This window comes from Jaculus jaculus, chromosome 1 (genome assembly GCF_020740685.1).
Source record: "Jaculus jaculus isolate mJacJac1 chromosome 1, mJacJac1.mat.Y.cur, whole genome shotgun sequence".
NCBI classification, from domain to species: Eukaryota; Metazoa; Chordata; class Mammalia; order Rodentia; family Dipodidae; genus Jaculus; species Jaculus jaculus.
The window spans coordinates 164,926,793-164,946,562 of NC_059102.1; the positions used below are offsets into that span (position 1 = coordinate 164,926,793).

The window sequence follows — 19,770 nt, forward strand, 5'->3', positions numbered from 1 at the left end:
GAGTACGGTATCAGCCTCCTATGACCTTGGTGGTCTGAGGCAGGCTGCTACAGCCTATGGTGCGAGTTACTAAGGCTTACAGTGTAGGCTACTAAGGCTTATAGTGTGGGCTATTAAGGCTTATGGTGCAGGCTATTTACAGAAACCAAATAAGTGGTTCACTTCATTACTCATTTCCCATCCTTGAGGGCTATCTCATGCCCTTTTACCTAGTTTTATATTAGGAGTGGGCTCTGATACAATGAGAAGAGGGATTCTTTACTTGCTTCTGACAGAGAGTAAAACCTGGAGTTTGAGGTATGCAGGTGGCCCGCTTAAGCTCCCTTTGGAGCATGATAGTATTTCTAAGCTTCTGAATTCTTGGGCCTTTCAATAACACCAAACACAGTGGTGGTGGGTGACTTTAACACCCCACTCTCATCAATTGACAGGTCATCCAGGGAAAGAATAAACAGAGAGGCATCTGGACTAAATGAGGTCATAGAAGGAATGGACCTAACAGATATATACAGGACATTTCATCCAAAGGCTGCAGAATATACATTCTTTTCAGCAGCACATAGAACATTCTCTAAAATAGACCATATATTAGGACACAAAGCAAATCTTAACAAATTCAGGAAAATTGAAATAATTCCTTGCATTCTATCTGACCACAATGGAATTAAACTACAAATCAGTAGCAAGAAAGGCTATAGAGCATACACAAAATCATGGAAACTAAACAATACACTACTAAATGATGAGTGGGTCAATGAAGAAATCAAAAAGGAAATCAAAAAATTTATAGAGTCAAATGATAATGAGAACACAACATACCAAAATCTCTGGGACACAATGAAGGCAGTTCTAAGAGGTAAATTTATAGCCTTAAGTGCCTATATTAAGAAATTAGAAAGGTCGCAAGTAAACGACCTAATGCTTCGCCTTAAAGCCTTGGAAAAAGAAGAACAAGGCAAACCAAAAATTAGTAGACGGGAAGAAATAATAAAGATTAGGGCAGAAATTAATGAAATAGAAACAAAAAGAACAATCCAAAGAATTAATGAAACAAAGAGTTGGTTCTTTGAAAGGATAAACAAGATTGATAAACCCTTAGCAAATCTGACCAAAAGAAAGAGAGAAGAGACACAAATTAATAAAATCAGAGATGAACAAGGTAACATCATAACAGATTCCAGAGAAATTCAAAAAATCATAGGGACATACTATAAAAGCATATACTCCACAAAGTATGAAAATCTGAAAGAAATGGATGATTTCCTTGATCTATATGACCTACCTAAATTAAATCAAAATGAGATTAATCACTTAAATAGACCTATAACAAACATGGAGATCCGAACAGTTATCAATAATCTCCCAACTAAAAAAAGCCCAGGCCCGGATGGATTCACTGCTGAATTTTACCAGACTTTTAAGGAAGAGCTAACACCATTGCTTCTTAAGCTTTTCCAGGAAATAGAAAAAGAAGGAATTCTACCAAACTCCTTCTATGAGGCCAGCATCACCCTGATACAAAACCAGGCAAAGATAGAACAAAAAAAGAAAATTACAGACCAATCTCCCTCATGAACATAGATGCAAAAATTCTCAACAAAATATTGGCAAACAGAATACAAGAGTATATCAAAAAGATCATTCACCCTGACCAAGTAGGCTTTATCCCAGAGATGCAGGGATGGTTCAACATACGCAAATCTATAAATGTAATACATTACATAAACGGGTTGAAGGACAAAAATCACATGATCATCTCATTAGATGCAGAGAAAGCATTTGACAAAATCCAACATCCCTTCATGATAAAAGTCCTACAGAGACTGGGAATAGAAGGAACATATCTCAATATAATAAAGGCTATTTATGACAAGCCTACAGCCAACATATTACTAAATGGGGAAAAACTGGAAGCTTTTCCACTAAAATCAGGAACAAGACAAGGGTGTCCACTGTCCCCACTTCTATTTAATATAGTTTTGGAAGTCTTAGCCATAGCAGTAAGGCAAGAGACACACATAAAAGGGATACAAATTGGAAAGGAAGAAATCAAGTTATCATTATTTGCAGATGACATGATTCTATACATAAAGGACCCTAAAGACTCTACTAGCAAGCTGTTAGAGCTGATCAAAACCTACAGCAATGTAGCAGGATACAAAATAAATACACAGAAATCAGTAGCCTTCATATATGCTAACAACAAACACACAGAGGATGAAATCAGAGAATCACTCCCATTCACAATTGCATCAAAAAAAATAAAATACCTTGGAATAAACCTAACCAAGGAAGTAAAGAATCTATACAACGAGAACTTTAAAACACTCAAGCAGAAGACACTAGAAAGTGGAGAAACATCCTTTGTTCCTGGATTGGAAGAATCAATATCGTGAAAATGGCAATCTTACCTAAAGCAATCTACACATTTAATGCAATCCCTATCAAAATTCCAAAGGCTTTCTTCATGGAAATAGAAAAAACAATCCAAAAATTCATTTGGAATCACAAAAAACCTCGAATATCTAAAATAATACTGAGCAACAAAAAAGAGGCTGGTGGTATCACCATACCTGATTTTAACCTATATTACAGAGCCATAGTAACAAAAACAGCATGGTACTGGCACAAAAACAGACATGTAGATCAGTGGAACAGAATAGAGGACCCAGATGTAAGCCCAAGTAGCTATAGCCACCTGATATTCGATAAAAATGCCAAAAATACTCATTGGAGAAGAGACAGCCTCTTCAGCAAATGGTGTTTTGAAAACTGGATATATATCTGCAGAAGGATGAAAATAGATTCTTCTCTCTCGCCATGCACAAGAATTAAGTCCAAATGGATTAAAGACCTTAACATCAGAGCTGAAACTCTGAAACTGCTAGAGGAAAAAGTAGGGGAAACCCTTCAACATATTGGTCTTGGCAAAGACTTTCTGAATACAAGCCCAATTGCTCAGGCAATAAAACCACAGATTAACCACTGGGACCTAATGAAATTACAAAGATTTTGCACCGCAAAGGACACAGTGAAAAAAGCAAAGAGGCAACCTACAGAATGGGAAAAAATCTTCGCCAGCTATATATCGGATAGAGGATTAATATCTAGGATATACAAAGAACTCAAAAAGTTAAATAATAAGGAATCAAACAAGCCAATCAAAAAATGGGCTATGGAGCTAAATAGAGAGTTCTCAAAGGAAGAAATACGAATGGCATATAAGCATCTAAAAAAATGTTCTACGTCACTAGTCATCAGGGAAATGCAGATTAAAACTACATTGAGATTCCATCTCACTCCTGTCAGATTGGTCACCATCATGAAAACAAATGATCATAAATGTTGGCGGGGATGTGGAAAAAAAGGAACCCTTCTGCACTGCTGGTGGGAATGCAATCTGGTCCAGCCATTGTGGAAAACAGTGTGGAGGTTCCTAAAGCAGCTAGAGATTGATCTACCATATGACCCAGCTATAGCGCTCCTAGGCATATATCCAAAGGACTCATCTCATTTCCTTAGAAGTACATGCTCAACCATGTTTATTGCTGCTCAATTTATAATAGCTGGGAAATGGAACCAGCCTAGATGTCCCTCAACAGATGAGTGGATAATGAAGATGTGGTACATTTATACAATGGAGTTCTACTCAGCGGTAAAGAAAAATGAAGTTATGAAATTTGCAGAAAAATGGATGGACCTGGAAAGTATTATACTAAGTCAGGTAACCCAGGCCCAGAAAGCCAAGCGCCACATGTTCTCTCTCATATGTGGATCCTAGCTACAGATGACTGGGCTTCTGCGTGAGAATGAAAATACTTAGTAGCAGAGGCCAGTAAGTTGAAAAGGAGACATAAAGGGTGGAGAAAGGAAGGGAGGAGGATACTTAATAGGTTGATATTGTATATATGTAATTACAATGATTGTAATGGGGAGGTAATATGATGGAGAATGGAATTTCAAACGGGAAAGTGTGGGGGTGGGGAGGGAGGGAATTACCATGGGATATATTTTATAATCATGGAAAATGTTAATAAAAATTAAAAAAAAAAATAGAGCAGTCATTAGCTGGGCATGGTGGCTCATGGCTATAATCTGACATTCAGGAGGCCAAGGTGGGAGAACTGCCAAGAATTTGCAGGTCATTCTGGGCTACATAGTGAGACCCTGTCTTGAAAGAAAAACAAAACAAAACCAAAACCAAAAGCAAATGAAAAGCAAAAGCAAAAAATAACACAAAACAAAGCCCTAATAACCAATAAACAAAATTGCCATGTTTATTTCCCTACTTCCTGTGTTTTTAGTAGTCTTGAGATATTTCATAAGAAAACAAAACTCCTACATCCTGATGACAACAATGGACCTGTGTAGATTGTTTGTTTGGTTTGTTTTTTGAGGTAGGTTCTTGCTCTGGCCCAGGCTAACCTGGAATTAACTATGTAGTCTCAGGATGGCTTTGAACTCACGGCAGTCCTCCTTACCTCTGCCTCTCAAGTGCTGGGATTGAAGGTGTGAGCCACTATGCCCGGCTTGGACCTGTGTAGATTGGAATGCCTTTTTTCTAAAATATTTTTGTTTATTTATTTTCAAGAAGAGAGAGATAGAAGAGAGACAGACAGACAGGGAGAATGGGTATACCAGGGCCTCCAGCTACTGCATCTGGCTTTACATGGGTACTGAGGAACTGAACCCAGATGGTTAAGCTTTGCAGTGCCTTAACCACTGAGCCATCTCTTGAATATTTTTTGAACTGGCCTTGAGTGAAAAACACACTTAACCTGGGTCCTGGTCCAGGCCCATTTGGGGTTGAGTGTTTTTAAAAACCATTTTATTTAAATTTATTGAAGAGACAGAGAAAAAAAGGCAGGGAGAGAGAGAGAGAGGGAGGGAGGGAAAGGGAGAGGGAGAGAGAGAGAGAGAGAGAAAGAGAGAGAACGGGTGCTATAGGACCTCCAGCCACAGCAAATGAACTCCTGATGCATTCACCACCTTGTGCATCTGGCTTACGTGGGACCTGGGCAATTGAACTTGGATCCTTAGGCTTCACAGGCAATTGCCTTAACTCCTAAGCCATATCTCTAGCCCCACCCCTTTTTCTGATTATAGGGCAGAGTACAGGACTTAGGTGTCCTTAGATCTGAGTTTGAATTCTGTCTTAACCTCATGACATTCTCCATTATCCTTCAAGACCCACAAAATCTCAGGTGCTCATCTTCTGTCTCACCTTCAGAAGTCCTCTGTTAAATCATTTCAGCCAGGCTTTTGCCTCGATGTTCGAGTAGGGCCTGTACTCATAAAGGTCATGTATGGCTGGAGACAGTTCGATGGTAGAACACTTGTCTAGCATGCCCTAGGCCTGGGCTGCATCCCCAGAACACCTCTTCTCTTCTCCCACACAAGGCTAAGGCCGTAGACAACTTGCAACCCAGACTGTTCTCCTCAGCATAGGCCACTCACTGCATTCTGGTATCCCTGGCCTGTGTTTCTACAGTTAGCCTTGTCCCAGCCTCCCAGTTACCCTGGCCAGAAACCTTAAGATCATCTAACCCCTGTTCCTTTTGCAAAACCTGTTGACTCTGCCTTCAAAGTTGGTCCAGTCTCTGTCACTTATTTTAATTTAATATAATTTATGAGAGAGTGAGAGAGAGAATATGCATGTGCCACCTTGTGTATCTGGCTTACATGGGTTCTTGGGAATCAAACTGGGGTCCTTAGGCTTCACAGGCAAGCACCTTAATTACTGAGCCATCTCTCCAACCCTGCTTCTGTCACATCTCACTTCTCACCACCCTTTGTCCTGGCCTATTTGAACCATCATTGAGCCTCTGTTGACCTGGTGCCCTCGTTCCTCCTGTGCCCTAAGTATGACTTCTTCCCAATGCAGCAGCTAGGTGACTCTCAGCCACCTGCACAGGATCGTCTCTTCTGTGCCTCACGTCTTGCAGTGGCCCATCAGTCAACTTCAAAGCCAAAGGCCTTCATGGGCTGTGCCGTTTACTTCCTCTCCTGTTGTGTCCCCTTCAACCTCCAAGATACCACTGTCCCCTCTCATAGGTCCACTCCAGCCACACTGGCCTCCTGGCTGTTTCTCAGACCTGGTCTCACCTGGGCCTTTCCTGGGCTTCCTGGGACATCCATTGTGCTCCCTCCCCAGCCTCCTTCAGGTTGCTGAACAGTGGGACTCCCAGACCCCTTATGTATTGCATCCCACCCCTCATTCCCCTTTACACCAGCTCCAACATGGCTGGACTATTCTTTCTGTTTTGTTTGGTATCCCTTTTAATATTTTAAATATTCTATATTTATTTATTTGACAGAGAAAGAGAGAGAGGGGAAAGAGAGAGAGAGAGGGAATGGGCATGCCAGGGCCTCCAGCCACTGCAAATGAACTCCAGACACGTGTGCCCCCTTGTGCATCTGGCATATGTGGGTTCTGGGGAATCGAACCTGGGTCTTTTGGCTTTGCAGGCAAATGCCTTAAGTGCTAAGCCATTCCTCCAGCCCTCTTTTAATATCTTAGATGATTTATTTATACACTGAGTTTACTGCCTTACTTTTTTTTTGGAGTAGAATTCTGATGAGACAGGATGTCATGCATCCTAGACTGGCCTCAGATTCCCTATGTTGCTGAGGATAGCCTTGAATTCCTGATCCTCCTGCCTCCACCTTCCACATGCTGGAATTACAGGTGTGGGCCACCATGCCAGACTCAGGATTTTTTTTTTAAGCCATTTATCTTTTTGCCTACTACTGAACTAAAGCCTCGCAAAGACATGGATTTTTTTTTTTTCTTTCAAGGTAGGATCTCACTCTTGCTCAGGCTGACCTGGAATTCACTATGTAGTGTCAGGGTGGCCTTGAACGCATGGTGATTCTCCTGCTTCTGCCTCCTGAGTGCTGGGATTAAAGGCATGCACCACCACACCCAGCTTCTCTTCTATTTTGATAAAGGCACAGATTTTGCTTTGTTCATAGACATAGTCCAGGTGCCCACTTGGTGCATGGCACACAGCTCAGAGAGCAAATTAGGAATGAATGAGCTTCTTGACCTCTCAAGGCACAGGTAGCTGTCTCCGAGGTGAAGGGACCCTCCAGGGGTTTTTAACTGGCCACTTACTTCCCTGGCATTAGGGGAGGGAATTTGTTAAACATGCAGGGTAATTCCACAGGTCAGCCCTGTCCTCTGCTGTAACTCTTCTGGGAGCCCTCAGCTGGGGATAGGGCAGAGGGGCTGGAGTCAGGAGTCCAGCTAGCTTCGGAGAGCTCAGTCAGCGCACCTCACACGTGGGTCTTTGTGTTGTCATTGCTCTGAACTACTTCAGTGGTGAAGCCATGGACATTGCGGAAGAGGTGGCAGAAAGAACATGAGAGCCAAAGGAAGGGTAGAACTGTGTTATAATGCAATCTTTCAGACACAAAATGACCTTGATCTTCATGACCTCACAGTGCCTGGCACTACCTGTACAGGTCCCTCGTAATAGGAGGAAAGAGGATGACATCAAAATCAAAGAGTCACTAATTGAAAGGGGTGGGGATTTGGTGGAGGGTGGATTTGAGAGAGGGAGAATATGAGTGAGGGAGGGAATTATCATGGTTTATTATGTATAATTATGGAAGCTGTCAATAAAAAAGTTCTAAAAAAATTTAAAAAATAAATAATTAGGGCTGGAGAGATGGCTTAGCGGTTAAGGCATTTGCCTGCAAAGCCAAAGAATTCAGGTTCAATTCCCCAGGGCTCATGTAAGCCAGATGCACAAGGTGGCGCATGTGTCTGGAGTTCATTTGGAGGGCTAGAGGCTCTGGTGCATCCATTCTCTGTCTCTCCCTCTGCTTCTTTCTGTCTCTCTCTGTTACTTTTTCTCTCTCAAATAAATAAATAAAATATTTAGTAAATGAATAAATAAATAAAGCTGAGCATGGTGGGTCACACCTGTAATCCCAGCACTTGGAGATATAGGCAGGGGTACTGCCATGAATTTGAGGCCTGCCTCTGGCTACATAGTGAATTCTAAGCATGACTGAGCTAGAGAGTGGGACCCTATCTCAAAACAACAAAATCTGCTTGTTCAGTATGTATGAGACCCTGGGGTTTGTCCCAGCACCACAGAAAACAAGCAAGTAGATGAGAAAACACCACCATAATAAAAACAATAGAGTTTAAAGATACCATGGAATAGAAATGAATAGACATACTTGTGATAAAGCAAATGAAGTATTGGATCTATAGAGGTTCGTTCCAAAACTTCCCCAAACTTAGAATGCTTGAAAATTCAAGTTGTATGTTTGGAAACATTTCATAACAACATAAAGTATGACATAAAGTTGAGATGGAAGCAGAGGATCTGGAAAATATATACGAAAGTAAGATCACAGGAGATATATATGTGTGTGTGTGTATAAAATTTTGTCTGAGGAACAAACTGACGTCTTTTTGTTGTTGGTGGTGATGTTTCTGGGAAGCAAACCCAGGACCTTAGGCATACTGGGCAAGTTCTCTACCACCTAGTTACACTTCCAGCTCTGATGAATGTCAACTCACTTTTTTTTTTTTTTAATTTAGGTAGGTTCTCGCTCTAGCCCAGGCTGACTTGGAATTCACTATGTAGTCTCAGGGTTGCCTTGAACTCATGGCGATCCTCCTACCTCTGCCTCCTGAGCGCTAGGATTAGAGGCGTGAGCCAACACACCTGGCACAACTCACTTTTTTGAAAACACTATTATTCTCATTCCTGCTCATGCAAATCCACCTTGTTCTCTTGAGTGGTTTAATGCGTGTGTGTACGTAGGGTGAGTTTTTCATCTGGTCCTTATTAAGGTAGCTTGGGTTGTTTTTTAATATGAATTTCCAAGGCTAGAAATTGCTTCTCGATTTGCTTGCTAAGGAAAACAGCTGTTCCGCAGTTCTTTGTAACTTTGTTTTGTGGGAGATAGAGGCTCTTTGTTCTGAAATCCTGTGGGCACAGTCTCAGCTTCGGCATGGTCATTGTGTAGGTCGCTGTGCTAGCGTGGGGTCTCAGATTTGTTGCTCTGGCTAGAAGGGTGACCTGATTTGAGCTTCATTTGCTGTGTGGAACCACCTGACAACACCACCTACCTGGATTCCTAGGGTTGCTGTGTGTCTTTTATAACAAGAATTGGCAACTTTTTCTGTAAAGGGCAGGAGAGTAAACACTCAGTTGTCACAGTTCCTCAAAGTGCTGCTGTGGTGAAGGGAGAAAGCTTTACCGCTGAGCATGGTTGTATTCCAGTAAAGCTGTATGGGTGCTGAAATTTGAATTTCATATAATTTTCATGTGCCACAAAGTAATCTTCTTTGTTCCCATTTTCTTTTTTTTTTTTTTTTTTTTTGGTTGTTTTGAGGTAGGGTTTCACTGTAGCCCAGGCTGACCTGGAATTCACTGTGTAGTCTCAGGGTGGCTTCGAACTCATGGCGATCCTCCTACTTCTGCCTCCCAAGTGCTGGGGTTAAAGGCGTGTGCCTGGCTTCCCTCAACTATTTTAAAAAAATGTAAAAAACATTGTGGGGGCTAGGAAGATGGCTTAATCAGTAAAATGCTTGCAGAAGCTTGAGGACCTAGCACCCACAACATGGTTTTGTGGCTCTGTAATTCCAGCTCTTGGGAGGTAGAGACAGGAAGATCCCTGTGTTTGCCAACCAGCTAGTTTAACTGAATCAGTTAAAGACCCTGTTTCAAAAATCTGGTGGGGAGCAACTGAGAAAAATACCCAAAATAGACCTTTTGTTTCTGCATGCATGTATACACACACACACACACACACACAAACACACACACACTTAAGAGGTCAGGCCATATAAAACCAGGCAAAGGTCCAGATTTGTTTCTTGGACTATAGTTTTCCTACCTTGAAATTGAGGGTGATAGTATTCATATTTTTTAAATCAATTGTTCACTTTTTATTGACAACCATTATAAAGGTAGAGAATATACCATGACCTAATTCCCTTCTATAACTCCCTCTTTTCCTCCTTCTCAACCTCCTTCCACTGAATCTCTTCCCTCCAACTAGTCTGTCTTCTATTTTGATGTCATCATATTTGTCCCCATCCCATTATGCAGGTCTTGAGTAGGTGGCATCAGTCGCTGTGAGGTCACGAATGCAAAGGCCATTTTATATCTGGAAAACAGTATTGTAAGCACTCCTCCCCTTCCTTTGGCTCTTTCGTTCTTTCTTCTACCTCTTCCATAAAGATTCCTGAGCCTTGATGGGTGTGATGGAGATGTCTGACTTACTGCCAAACACTCCACTGTCTCTTCTCAGCACTTTGATGAATTTTAAGTTTCCCCAGTAGTCACTGCCATCTTCAGAAAAAAGCTTTTCTAACCAAGTGACTGTAGCATTAATATATGGGCATAAACATAAATATTTAGAGGACAGTTTGGTAGGCATAATATATCCATTTATATCCATTTAGCCAAACAACAATGGTAGTTTCTCCCCTAGCGCTTATGACCTCCCCAGCCATAGGTGTTTTTTTTCTTAATTTTTTTTTTTTTTTGAGGTAGGGTCTCACTCTGGTCCAGGCTTAATATTTATTTATTTGAGAGAATGAGAGGGAGAGAGAGGGAGAGAGAGGGAGAGAGAGAGAGAGAGAATGAGAATGGGTATACCAGGGCCTCCTGCCACTATAAACAAACTACAAATGCATGTGCCACTTTGTGGATCTGGCTTTATCTGGTTACTGGGGAATCAAACCCGATCCATCAGGCTTTACAAGCCAGTGCTTTTAACTGCTGAGCCATCTCTTAAGTGCAGATTTTGATTAGGTTTTTCAGTACCAGGCAAGAATTCCCTCCCATGGAGTGGGCCTCAAATCCAATAAGAGAGCAGTTTGGTTTCCCTCATAACAGACGTGTCACCATTATACCAGCTGGCACATGTGATCTGGCTGGCCAACTCTAAAACCTGCAGGGTTCACTGCTGGTGAAGACTGTTGGTGGCTTTTCTCCCCCAGCAGGCTGCATAGCTCTTTCCAGCATCCTGTTAGCTAGTCAACAGGGAGGTGGCTTCCAGCCCAGCTCCAGCTTCATTTCCCAGGTATCCGTCAGTCCAAGCCTATGGAGTCTTCAGCCATAGGGTCTCACCATTTACTTCTGGTGGTCAATCAACCAAGAGCCTTGGTAATAGCCTGTAATATTTGGGGGACATCAGGAACCTCCTAGACCAAATCACTGGAGATGATCCCACCCTTGGCACTGAATTTTCCTAGTAAACATCTATGGCCTTTGAGCATAGCCTTATTCTCCCCCATAGGGTACTTCTGCTCAATTTCTCTCTCTTTTTTTTTTAAAATCACATCTATTACTTAGCTAGTGAAGAAGTGTAGGTTTCCATATGGCTTATTCATAACATCTTTATTTTATTTTATTTTTGTAGTTTTTTGAAGTAGGATCTCACTCTACCCAGGCTGACCTGGAATTCACTGTGTAGTCCCAGGGTGGCCTTGAACTCAAGACAACCCTCCTACCTCTGCCTCCCAAGTTCTGAGATTAAAGGCATGTGCCTGGCAACATCTTTAATTTTGTTTAGCCCTCCTCCCGTCCCTCCTTTCCTCCATCCCTCCCTGGCCCCACTGACCTTCATATTCTTCTTCTTTTTTTCTTTTTGTTTTTCAAGGTAGAGTCTTGCTTTAGCCCAGGCTAACCTGGAGTTCAATATGTAGTGTCAGGCTGGTCTCGAACTCACAGTGATCCTCCTACCTTTGCCTCCTGAGTGTTGGTATTAAGGGTGTTCGCCACCATGCCTGGCCATATTCTTAATTTTGACTTGGCTGAGTTGGTGTATGTGTATCATTAAGTAATTGCTTTTCTAGCTGGATTTTTTTTTTTTGCATGCATACATGTGGCATGTGTGGTGTGTATATGGTATATGCATGTGTATGTGCAGGTGTGCCCGCCCTATGAGCATATGTGGAGGCCAGCGGAGAATGTGGGCTGTCCTCTATTATTCATCCATGTGTTTCCTTAAGATGGAATCTCTCACTGAATTCAGAGCTGCTGGTTTTGGTCAGATTTGCTGGGCAGCAATGCCCGGTGATTCTCCTGTGTCTGCTCCCCACAGGACTGGGGTTACAGGACTGTGTAGCCACAATCAGCAGTTTATGTGGGTGCTGAAGAGTTGAACTCAAGGCAAATCTGGCCCTCTCAGGCCTTCATACTTATATGGCAAAGTGTTTTTACCCATTGAGTCGTCTCCCCGGCCCTCTAGTTAGATCTCAATAGTGGAGGATGAGTTACTCATATCCTCTGTTCATACCCATTCTCGCTCTTGAACGTGTGCGTATTTGTTCCATTTCATATCGTGGCTTACTTAGTCCATCTCCTCAGGGATCAGTGTCCTAATGTAAAGCACTGAGTATAATAGAGAATAATGTTATTTTCCTTCCAAAGTGTAGATATCCATTTTAAAAAAGAAAGGTTGGGGGGCTTTACCCCCTCCTGCCTTCTCATGGGCAGGACTTCTTTGTATTCTCTCCTCTTGTCCTCTCTTAATCTAATAAAGTTTCTCTAAACTTAAAAAGAGGTTGATCCATTCCTTTGTTTTATTTTTATTTCTCGTACAGTGTGTTTGTGTGTGTGTAGGTATGGAGCTAGAGGCCAATGTTGATGTGTTTTGGTTTGCATGATTCTTTTTACTTACTTACTTACTTGCAAGAGGAGAGAGAGACAGAAAGAATATGAGCATGCCAGCACCTCTCACCACTGCAAACAAACTGACGCATGTGCCACCTTGTGCATCTGGCCCTACATGGGTTCTGGGGAATTGAACTCAGGCCATCAGGTTTGCAAACAAGTGCCAGTCCTGCATGATTATTTTTGCCATTATTGTTTCTTAAAAATTATTATTTTTTTTCCGGGCATGGTGGTACACGTCTTTAGTTCCAGCAGTCGGGAGGCAGAGGTAGGAGGATTGCCGAGAGCTTAAGGCCACCCTGAGACTCCATGGTGAATTCCAGGTCAGCCTGGGCTACAGTGAGACCCTACCTTGAAAAACCAAAAGAATATTTTTTCTTTTAAATTTTATTTATTTACTAATGACAGAGAGAGAGAGAGAGAGAGAGAATGAAAATGGGCATGCCATGGGCTGGAGAGATGGCTTAGCGGTTAAGCGCTTGCCTGTGAAGCCTAAGGACCCCGGTTCAAGGCTCGGTTCCCCAGGTCCCACGTTAGCCAGATGCACAAGGGGGCGCACGCGTCTGGAGTTCGTTTGCAGAGGCTGGAAGCCCTGGCGTGCCCATTCTCTCTCTCCCTCTATCTGTCTTTCTCTCTGTGTCTGTTGCTTTCAAATAAATAAATAAATAAATAAATAAATAAATAAATAAATAAATAAAAGAAAATGGGCATGCCAGAGCCTCCAGCCACTGCAAATAAAATCCAGATGTGTGTGCCCCCTTGTGCATTTGGCTTACGTGGGCCCGGAAGAATTGAAATGGAATCCTTTGGCTTTGCAGGCAAATGTCTTAACCGCTAAGCAATTTCTTCAGCCCTTAAAAATTATTTTTTAATGGGCTTGAGGAGTGCAAAGCCAAAGGACCCAGGTTCGATTCCCCAGGATCTACATGTATATATGCAGGGAGAGAGAGAAACAGAGAGAGAGAGAGAATATGGGGTATGCCAGGGTCTCCAGCTGCTGCAAATGAACTCCAGACACAGTGCCACTTTGTGCATCTGGCTTTACGTGGGTATGGGGAATCACACTCAGGTCCTTAGGTTTTACGGACAAGTGCCTTAACTGATGAGCCATCTCTCTGGCCCTTCAGGATTACTTTAAGTGCTGGAGATATAACTCAGTGGCAGAGTACTTGCCTTCAATGTTATAAGTCCTAAGGTTTGATCCTCATGCCTGAGGATATATATACACATAGTACTTTTCAGGTGTGGGTTTGGTGAGATATGTACTGTAGGTTTGCGTGCACATATCTGTGCACATTAGTATATCATGTTCCAGAGTTCATCCTCATTTTTCCACTTAGTGCTGTATTTGAAAGAGCATTTGGGGGCTGGGGTGGAGCTCAGTGATAGGTCACATGCTTTTCATGTATAGGCCCTGGGTTCATTCTGTAATGCCTGTCCCCTTAAAAATATCAAAGAGAAGCCGGGCGTGGTGGCGCATGCCTTTAATCCCAGCACTCGGGAGGCAGAGGTAGGAGGATTGCCGTGAGTTCGAGGCCACCCTGAGACTACATAGTGAATTCCAGATCAGCCTGGGCTAGAGTGAGACCCTATCTCGAAAAACAAAAAAACAAAATCAAACATTAACTTTTTTGTTCTATTAAGATTTCTAACATCACTGGTTAATAATTTTTTAATTACAGAACAAATTTTTTTTTTTGTTTGTTTTTTGAGGTAGGGTCTCACTCTGGCTCAGGCTGACCTGACCTGGAATTCACTATGTAGTCTCAGGGTGACCTCGAACTCTCGGCAATCCTCCTACCTCTGCCTCCTGAGTGCTGGGATTAAAGGCGTGAGCCACCACGCCCGGCTCAGAACAAAATTTTTTGACATTGCATTATGGGACTTACTAGTCTATTATCTTCTTTAAGCTGAGAATAATTAATGTACATAAGACTTTTGTATGCTAGTATACATTCTTAGGGTGAATGTACCATTTTATGAAACCATTTGACTGGCAAACATACTTACTCAGTATGGTTTCAAAAGGAAACATTCTATTTGACTTATGGGGAAAAACTTTGGGGTCTGGTCCTGTTATTTCTGCTGCTGTTGCTGAGCATGGAATGCATAAGGGGTTGGAACAGGCAAGGAAAGGGAGGTTTAATAGGGTAATGCCAATTTTTAGATTTTTCAGTTTCTCGTCTCAGATTAAGAAGTCAATGAAAGAACTGCGAATGAATATAAAAAGAGACATTTCTTGTACTACTACAGGAATTTTCGTGATTAAAAAGTTATGACTTGTTCTATATCTTTTGAACAATGGCTCCTCTTACCATTGTCCAAGTTTATAATGTGAATTATCCTTAGAACCAGAATATAAAGTTTTTCTTTGGTGTAAAAATATTCTTGCATTTTATGAAAATACCTGTCTTTCTAAAAATCAATCATATATAATTGAATATATTGGTAAAAATTTGTTTTTCTTCTAAATTGTAGACATCCTTTTTATTTTATTTATCTTTTTTTTTTTTTTTTTTGAGGTGGGGTCTTACTCTAGCTCAGGCTGACCTGGAACACACTCTGTAGCTCCAGGTTGGCCTTGAACTCCAGGTGATTTTCCTATCTTAGTTTCCTACGTGCTGGAACTGAAGGCATGAGCCATCACACCTGGCTAGGTATCCACTTAAAAAATGGCTGATCCAAATTACGCCGATCCATTCTTTTGTTTTATTTTTTTTTTTCTTGGTGTGTATGTGGTCAAATGTGTGAGGCATGTATGTGTGTTGACAAGAGGTCAATGCTGGTTGTCTTTTTCAGTCAGCTCCCATCATACACACACACATACACACACACACACACATAGTTTGTTTGTTTGTTTGTTTTTTCGAGGTAGGGTTTCACTCTAGCTCAGGCTGACCTGGAATTTACTATGTAGTCTCAGGGTGGCCTCGAACTCATAGCCATACACCTGCCTCTGCCTCACAAGTACTGGGGCTATCTTATTTTTTTGAGACAAGGTCTCTCACTGAACCTGGAGCTCACCAATTTGGCTAGCTAGCGAGCCATATGGATCTGCCTGTCTCCACCTCCCTAGTGCGGGGGTTACAGGCGCACACCACTGTGCCCCCCTTTACATGGTCCTGGGACTCCAACCTCAGGTCCTCATGCTCTGTGTCAAGCACTTCACCCGCTTAGTCATTGCCTTATTGCCTCCAATTTTATTACTTATTTATTTACTTTTTTGACACAGTCTTATAGCCAAAGCTATAAGTAACTAGTCCGGGTTCTTAACTTAAAAAACTTAAAACTTAAAAAAAATGAGTTCTTAACTTAAAAAACTTAAAACTTAAAAAAAACGGGTTCTTAACTTAAAAAACTTAAAACTTAAAAAAAACGAGTTCAAGGCCATGCTCATCTGCATAGCCAACTGGAGGTTAGCTGAGATACAAGAGAACCTGTCTCAAAAAAAAAAAAAAAAAATCAAAGAATTAATGGATAAATAGCCTCTTTTGAAGTTTCCAGTGCTGTGTTTTGGGAAACATGACTGTGGAATCACAGCCGTAATTAAGACACCAGACAGTACAGCGATTTCCCCTTTGGGGATCCATGAAGGCCCCCTAACTCTGACCAGACAATTGATTTTTTTTCTTTTCTCCTCTTATTCTGGAAAGCAAATGGCATAGTTCATTGTGGTCACCATCCACTGTTCTGAAATAGGCTCTGAGGGAGCTGGGCACTCTTTCTTTGGAAGATTGTACAATAAGAGAACATGATTTCTCTGTTAAAGACGTATTTGTAGGTTTTGTTTTTTTTTTTTTGGCTGTAGCTTTTTAATTTAATTTAATTTAATTTTTTTGAGAGAGAGAGAGAGAGAGAGAGAGAGAGAGAATGGGTGCACCAGGGTTTTCAGCCGCTGCAAATGAACTCCAGATGCATGAATCACCTTGTGCATGTGGTTTACATGGGTCCTGATTTGCTGGGGGTTTGCTAAGCTGCACCTTCCTACGTGAGCCTGGTCTGCCCCTAGACATGAGAGCTCGAGTCCTCTAACATCCCTGTTCTTGGTTTTGCAGCAAGAACCCAAACCTGGAGACCTGATTGAGATTTTCCGTCCTTTCTACAGTCACTGGGCCATCTATGTTGGTGATGGATATGTGGTCCACTTGGCTCCTCCAAGTAAGAGCACCAGGCCTCCACTGTGCTGGGCCTAGCAATGGGGAAGAGGGCTGTGAGGGAACCGTGGGTAACAGGGGGCCCCAGCTTTCTCCGTATTCCTCCACTAGTGGTTTGTTCCTATGTTTTCCATGAAAACGTGTGATGTGTGACAATGGTTTCTAAACTTTAAAAAAAAATTATTTATTTATTTGCAAGGAGAGAGAGAGAAGAGAGATAGACAGAGAGAGAACGGGCACACCAGGGCCTTCAGCCACTGCAAATGGACTCCAGATGCATGTGCCCCTTGTGCATCTGGCATCCTGGGTCCTTTGGCTTCACAGGCAAGTGCCTTAACCACTACGCCATCTCTCCAGCCCAAACTTTTATCCCAGGAGCTTCTTATAGATAGGCTGAAGTGAGCATCAAAGAATAGCTCTGGTTTTACATGTCTTTTTTTTTTTTTGTACCAAGGTAGGGTCTCGCTCTAGCTCATGCTGACCTGGAATTCACTATGTAGTCTCAGGCTGTCCTTGAACTCATAGCAGTCCATCTATCTCTGTCTCCCAAGTGCTGAGATTAAAGGCATGTGCCACCATGCCTGGCTTACATTTTTTAAAAAAATATGCTGTGTGTGTGTGTGTGTGTGTGTGTGTGTGTGTGTGTGTGTGTGTGTATTTAGGGCCTCAGCCACTTCAATCAAACTCCAAACGCTTGTGCCACCTACTGGGCATGTGTGACCTTTCACTTGCTTTACCTTTATGTGTCTGACTTACGTGGGATCTGGAGAGTTGAACATGGATCCTTAGGCTTTGCAGGCAAGCACCTTAACCTTTAAGCCATCTCTTATTGGACTGGAAAGATGGCTCAATAGTTAAGGCGCTTTCCTGAAAAGCCTAATGACCTGGGTTGGATTCCCTAGTACCTATCTAAAGCCAGATGCACAAATTGTTTCCTGCATCTGGAGTTTGTTTGCAGTGGCTGGACACCCTGGGACACCATTCCCCCCCTTTCTCTTGCTCTCTCTCTCTCTCTGCTTACAAATTTGTTTGCAAGCAGAGAAGGAGAGGCACCAAGGCCTCCTGATACTGCAAATGAACTTCAGATATATGTGCCACCCTGTACATTTGGCTTTACGTGGGTACTGGAGAATCAAACCTTGGCCTTTAGGCTTTGAAAGCAAGTGCCTTAACCACTGAGCCATCTCTCTGGTCCTGTTCTTATATATTTCATATACTGTGATTTCATAAATAACACATTCAACTCTTAAGCATTAACAGTCCTGGAAACAGGACCCCAGTGTCTGGGTAGAGAAACTTGGCTAAGAATCCAGTCTTACATTTCATCCCTAATGTCTTTATTTAGAAACTAACACAAAGAATACTTACCATGGCAGATGATAGGTGATTTTTCTTAAACGTTTTATGTTATTTTTTTCAAATTTTTTAAGCTAACTTCTATGATTATAAAAAATATCCCATGGTAATACCTTCCCTCCCCCCATTTTCCCTTTGAATCTCCATCCTCCATCATACCTCCTCCCCCTCTCAATCACTCTCTTATTTTGATATCATGATGTTTTCCTCCTATTATGATGGTCTTGTGTAGGTAGTGTCAGGCACTGTGAGGTCATGGATATCCAGGCCATTTTGTGTCTGGGGGAAGCACATTGTAAGGAGTCCTACCCTTTCTTTGGCTCTTACATTCTTAAACCTTTTATTTAAAATAGAGTTTATATATAACAAACAAAAATGTAGTAAAGCGTACAATCACTGATATTTTTTCTTTGGAGACAGGATCTCTCTATGTAGCCCTGGCAGGCCTGAAACTTGAAGAAGCAATCCTCTTGCCTCTTCCCCTCAAGTGCTACGATTATAGGCATGTACCACCATGCCTAGTGTCTGTCAGTGAATTAAAAAAAAATTAAATATTTTAATGCCACGTGTGGTAGCACATGTCATTAATCCCAGCACTTCAGTGGCAGAGGTAGGAGGATTGTTGTGAGTTCAAGGCCAGCCTGAGACTACATAGTGAATTCCAGGTCAGCCAGGGCTAGAGTGAGACCCTTCCTTGGAAAACCAAAAAGAGAAAAAAAAAATTATTTATTTATTTATTTATTTTTGGTTTTTGGAGGTAGGGTCTCGCTTAAGCCCATGCTGACCTGGAATTCACCATGTAGTCTCAGGATGGCCCCAACATCTTGGCGATCCTCCTACCTCTGCCTCACAGTGCTGGGATTAAAGGCATGCATTACCATGACTGGCCTATTTATTTATTTATGAAAGAAGGAGAGAGAGGGGGGGGGAGGGAGAAAGAATAGGCATGCCAGGGTCTCCAGCCACTGCAAATGAACTCCAAAAGCATGTGTCACCTTGTGCATCTGGCTTATGTAGGTCCTGGGGAATTGAACCCAGGTCCTTAGGTTTTGCAGACAAGTGCCTTAACCACTAAACTATATCTCCAGCCCATGTCAGTGATTTGTTTTTTGAGGTAGGGTCTCACTCTAGCCCAGGCTGACCTGGAATTCACTATGTAGTCTCAGGGTGGCCTTGAACTCACAGCCATCCTCCTACCTCTACCTCCCAAGTGCTGGGATTAAAGGCGTGCGCCACCACGCCCGGCCCATGTCAGTGATTTTTAAAAACTCTATCCATGAGATAGTGACCCAGATTGAGACCCAGAACATTGTAATAACCAACCTAGAAGTCTCCCTCTTGCCTCTTCAGTATCCTCTTATGTCCCCAGTCCCAGGTGCTGGGATACTGACTCACTTACTTCAATGCTCCTTCTCAAGTACCACATGCCCTATTCTGAGCTGTTCAAATTTCCCATGCTCTTCCGAAAGCCAAGCTAAACAGGATGTGTAATCTGATCATCCTTTCTTGCCATTCTTTGACACTGTGTCACAGCTAAAGACTGGCCCTGATCACTTTATTGGGGTGCTGTTGCTGTACCTAGGGGACCCTGGTCCTGGCAGTGAGCC

The 19,770-nt window shown here is 42.3% G+C and overlaps 1 protein-coding gene across 2 annotated transcripts in view; it reads left to right on the plus strand.

Annotated features, from left to right (window-relative positions):
• The window catches only part of LOC101616517 (phospholipase A and acyltransferase 3), a 41,266-nt gene that overhangs the window by 9,334 nt on the left and 12,162 nt on the right, over nt 1–19,770 (plus strand). For both annotated transcript variants that reach the window (XM_045133234.1, XM_045133238.1), the window contains exon 3: nt 16,709–16,811. In XM_045133234.1, the coding sequence (XP_044989169.1) occupies nt 16,709–16,811 (103 nt within the window). The remainder of the gene's footprint in view (nt 1–16,708; nt 16,812–19,770) is intronic.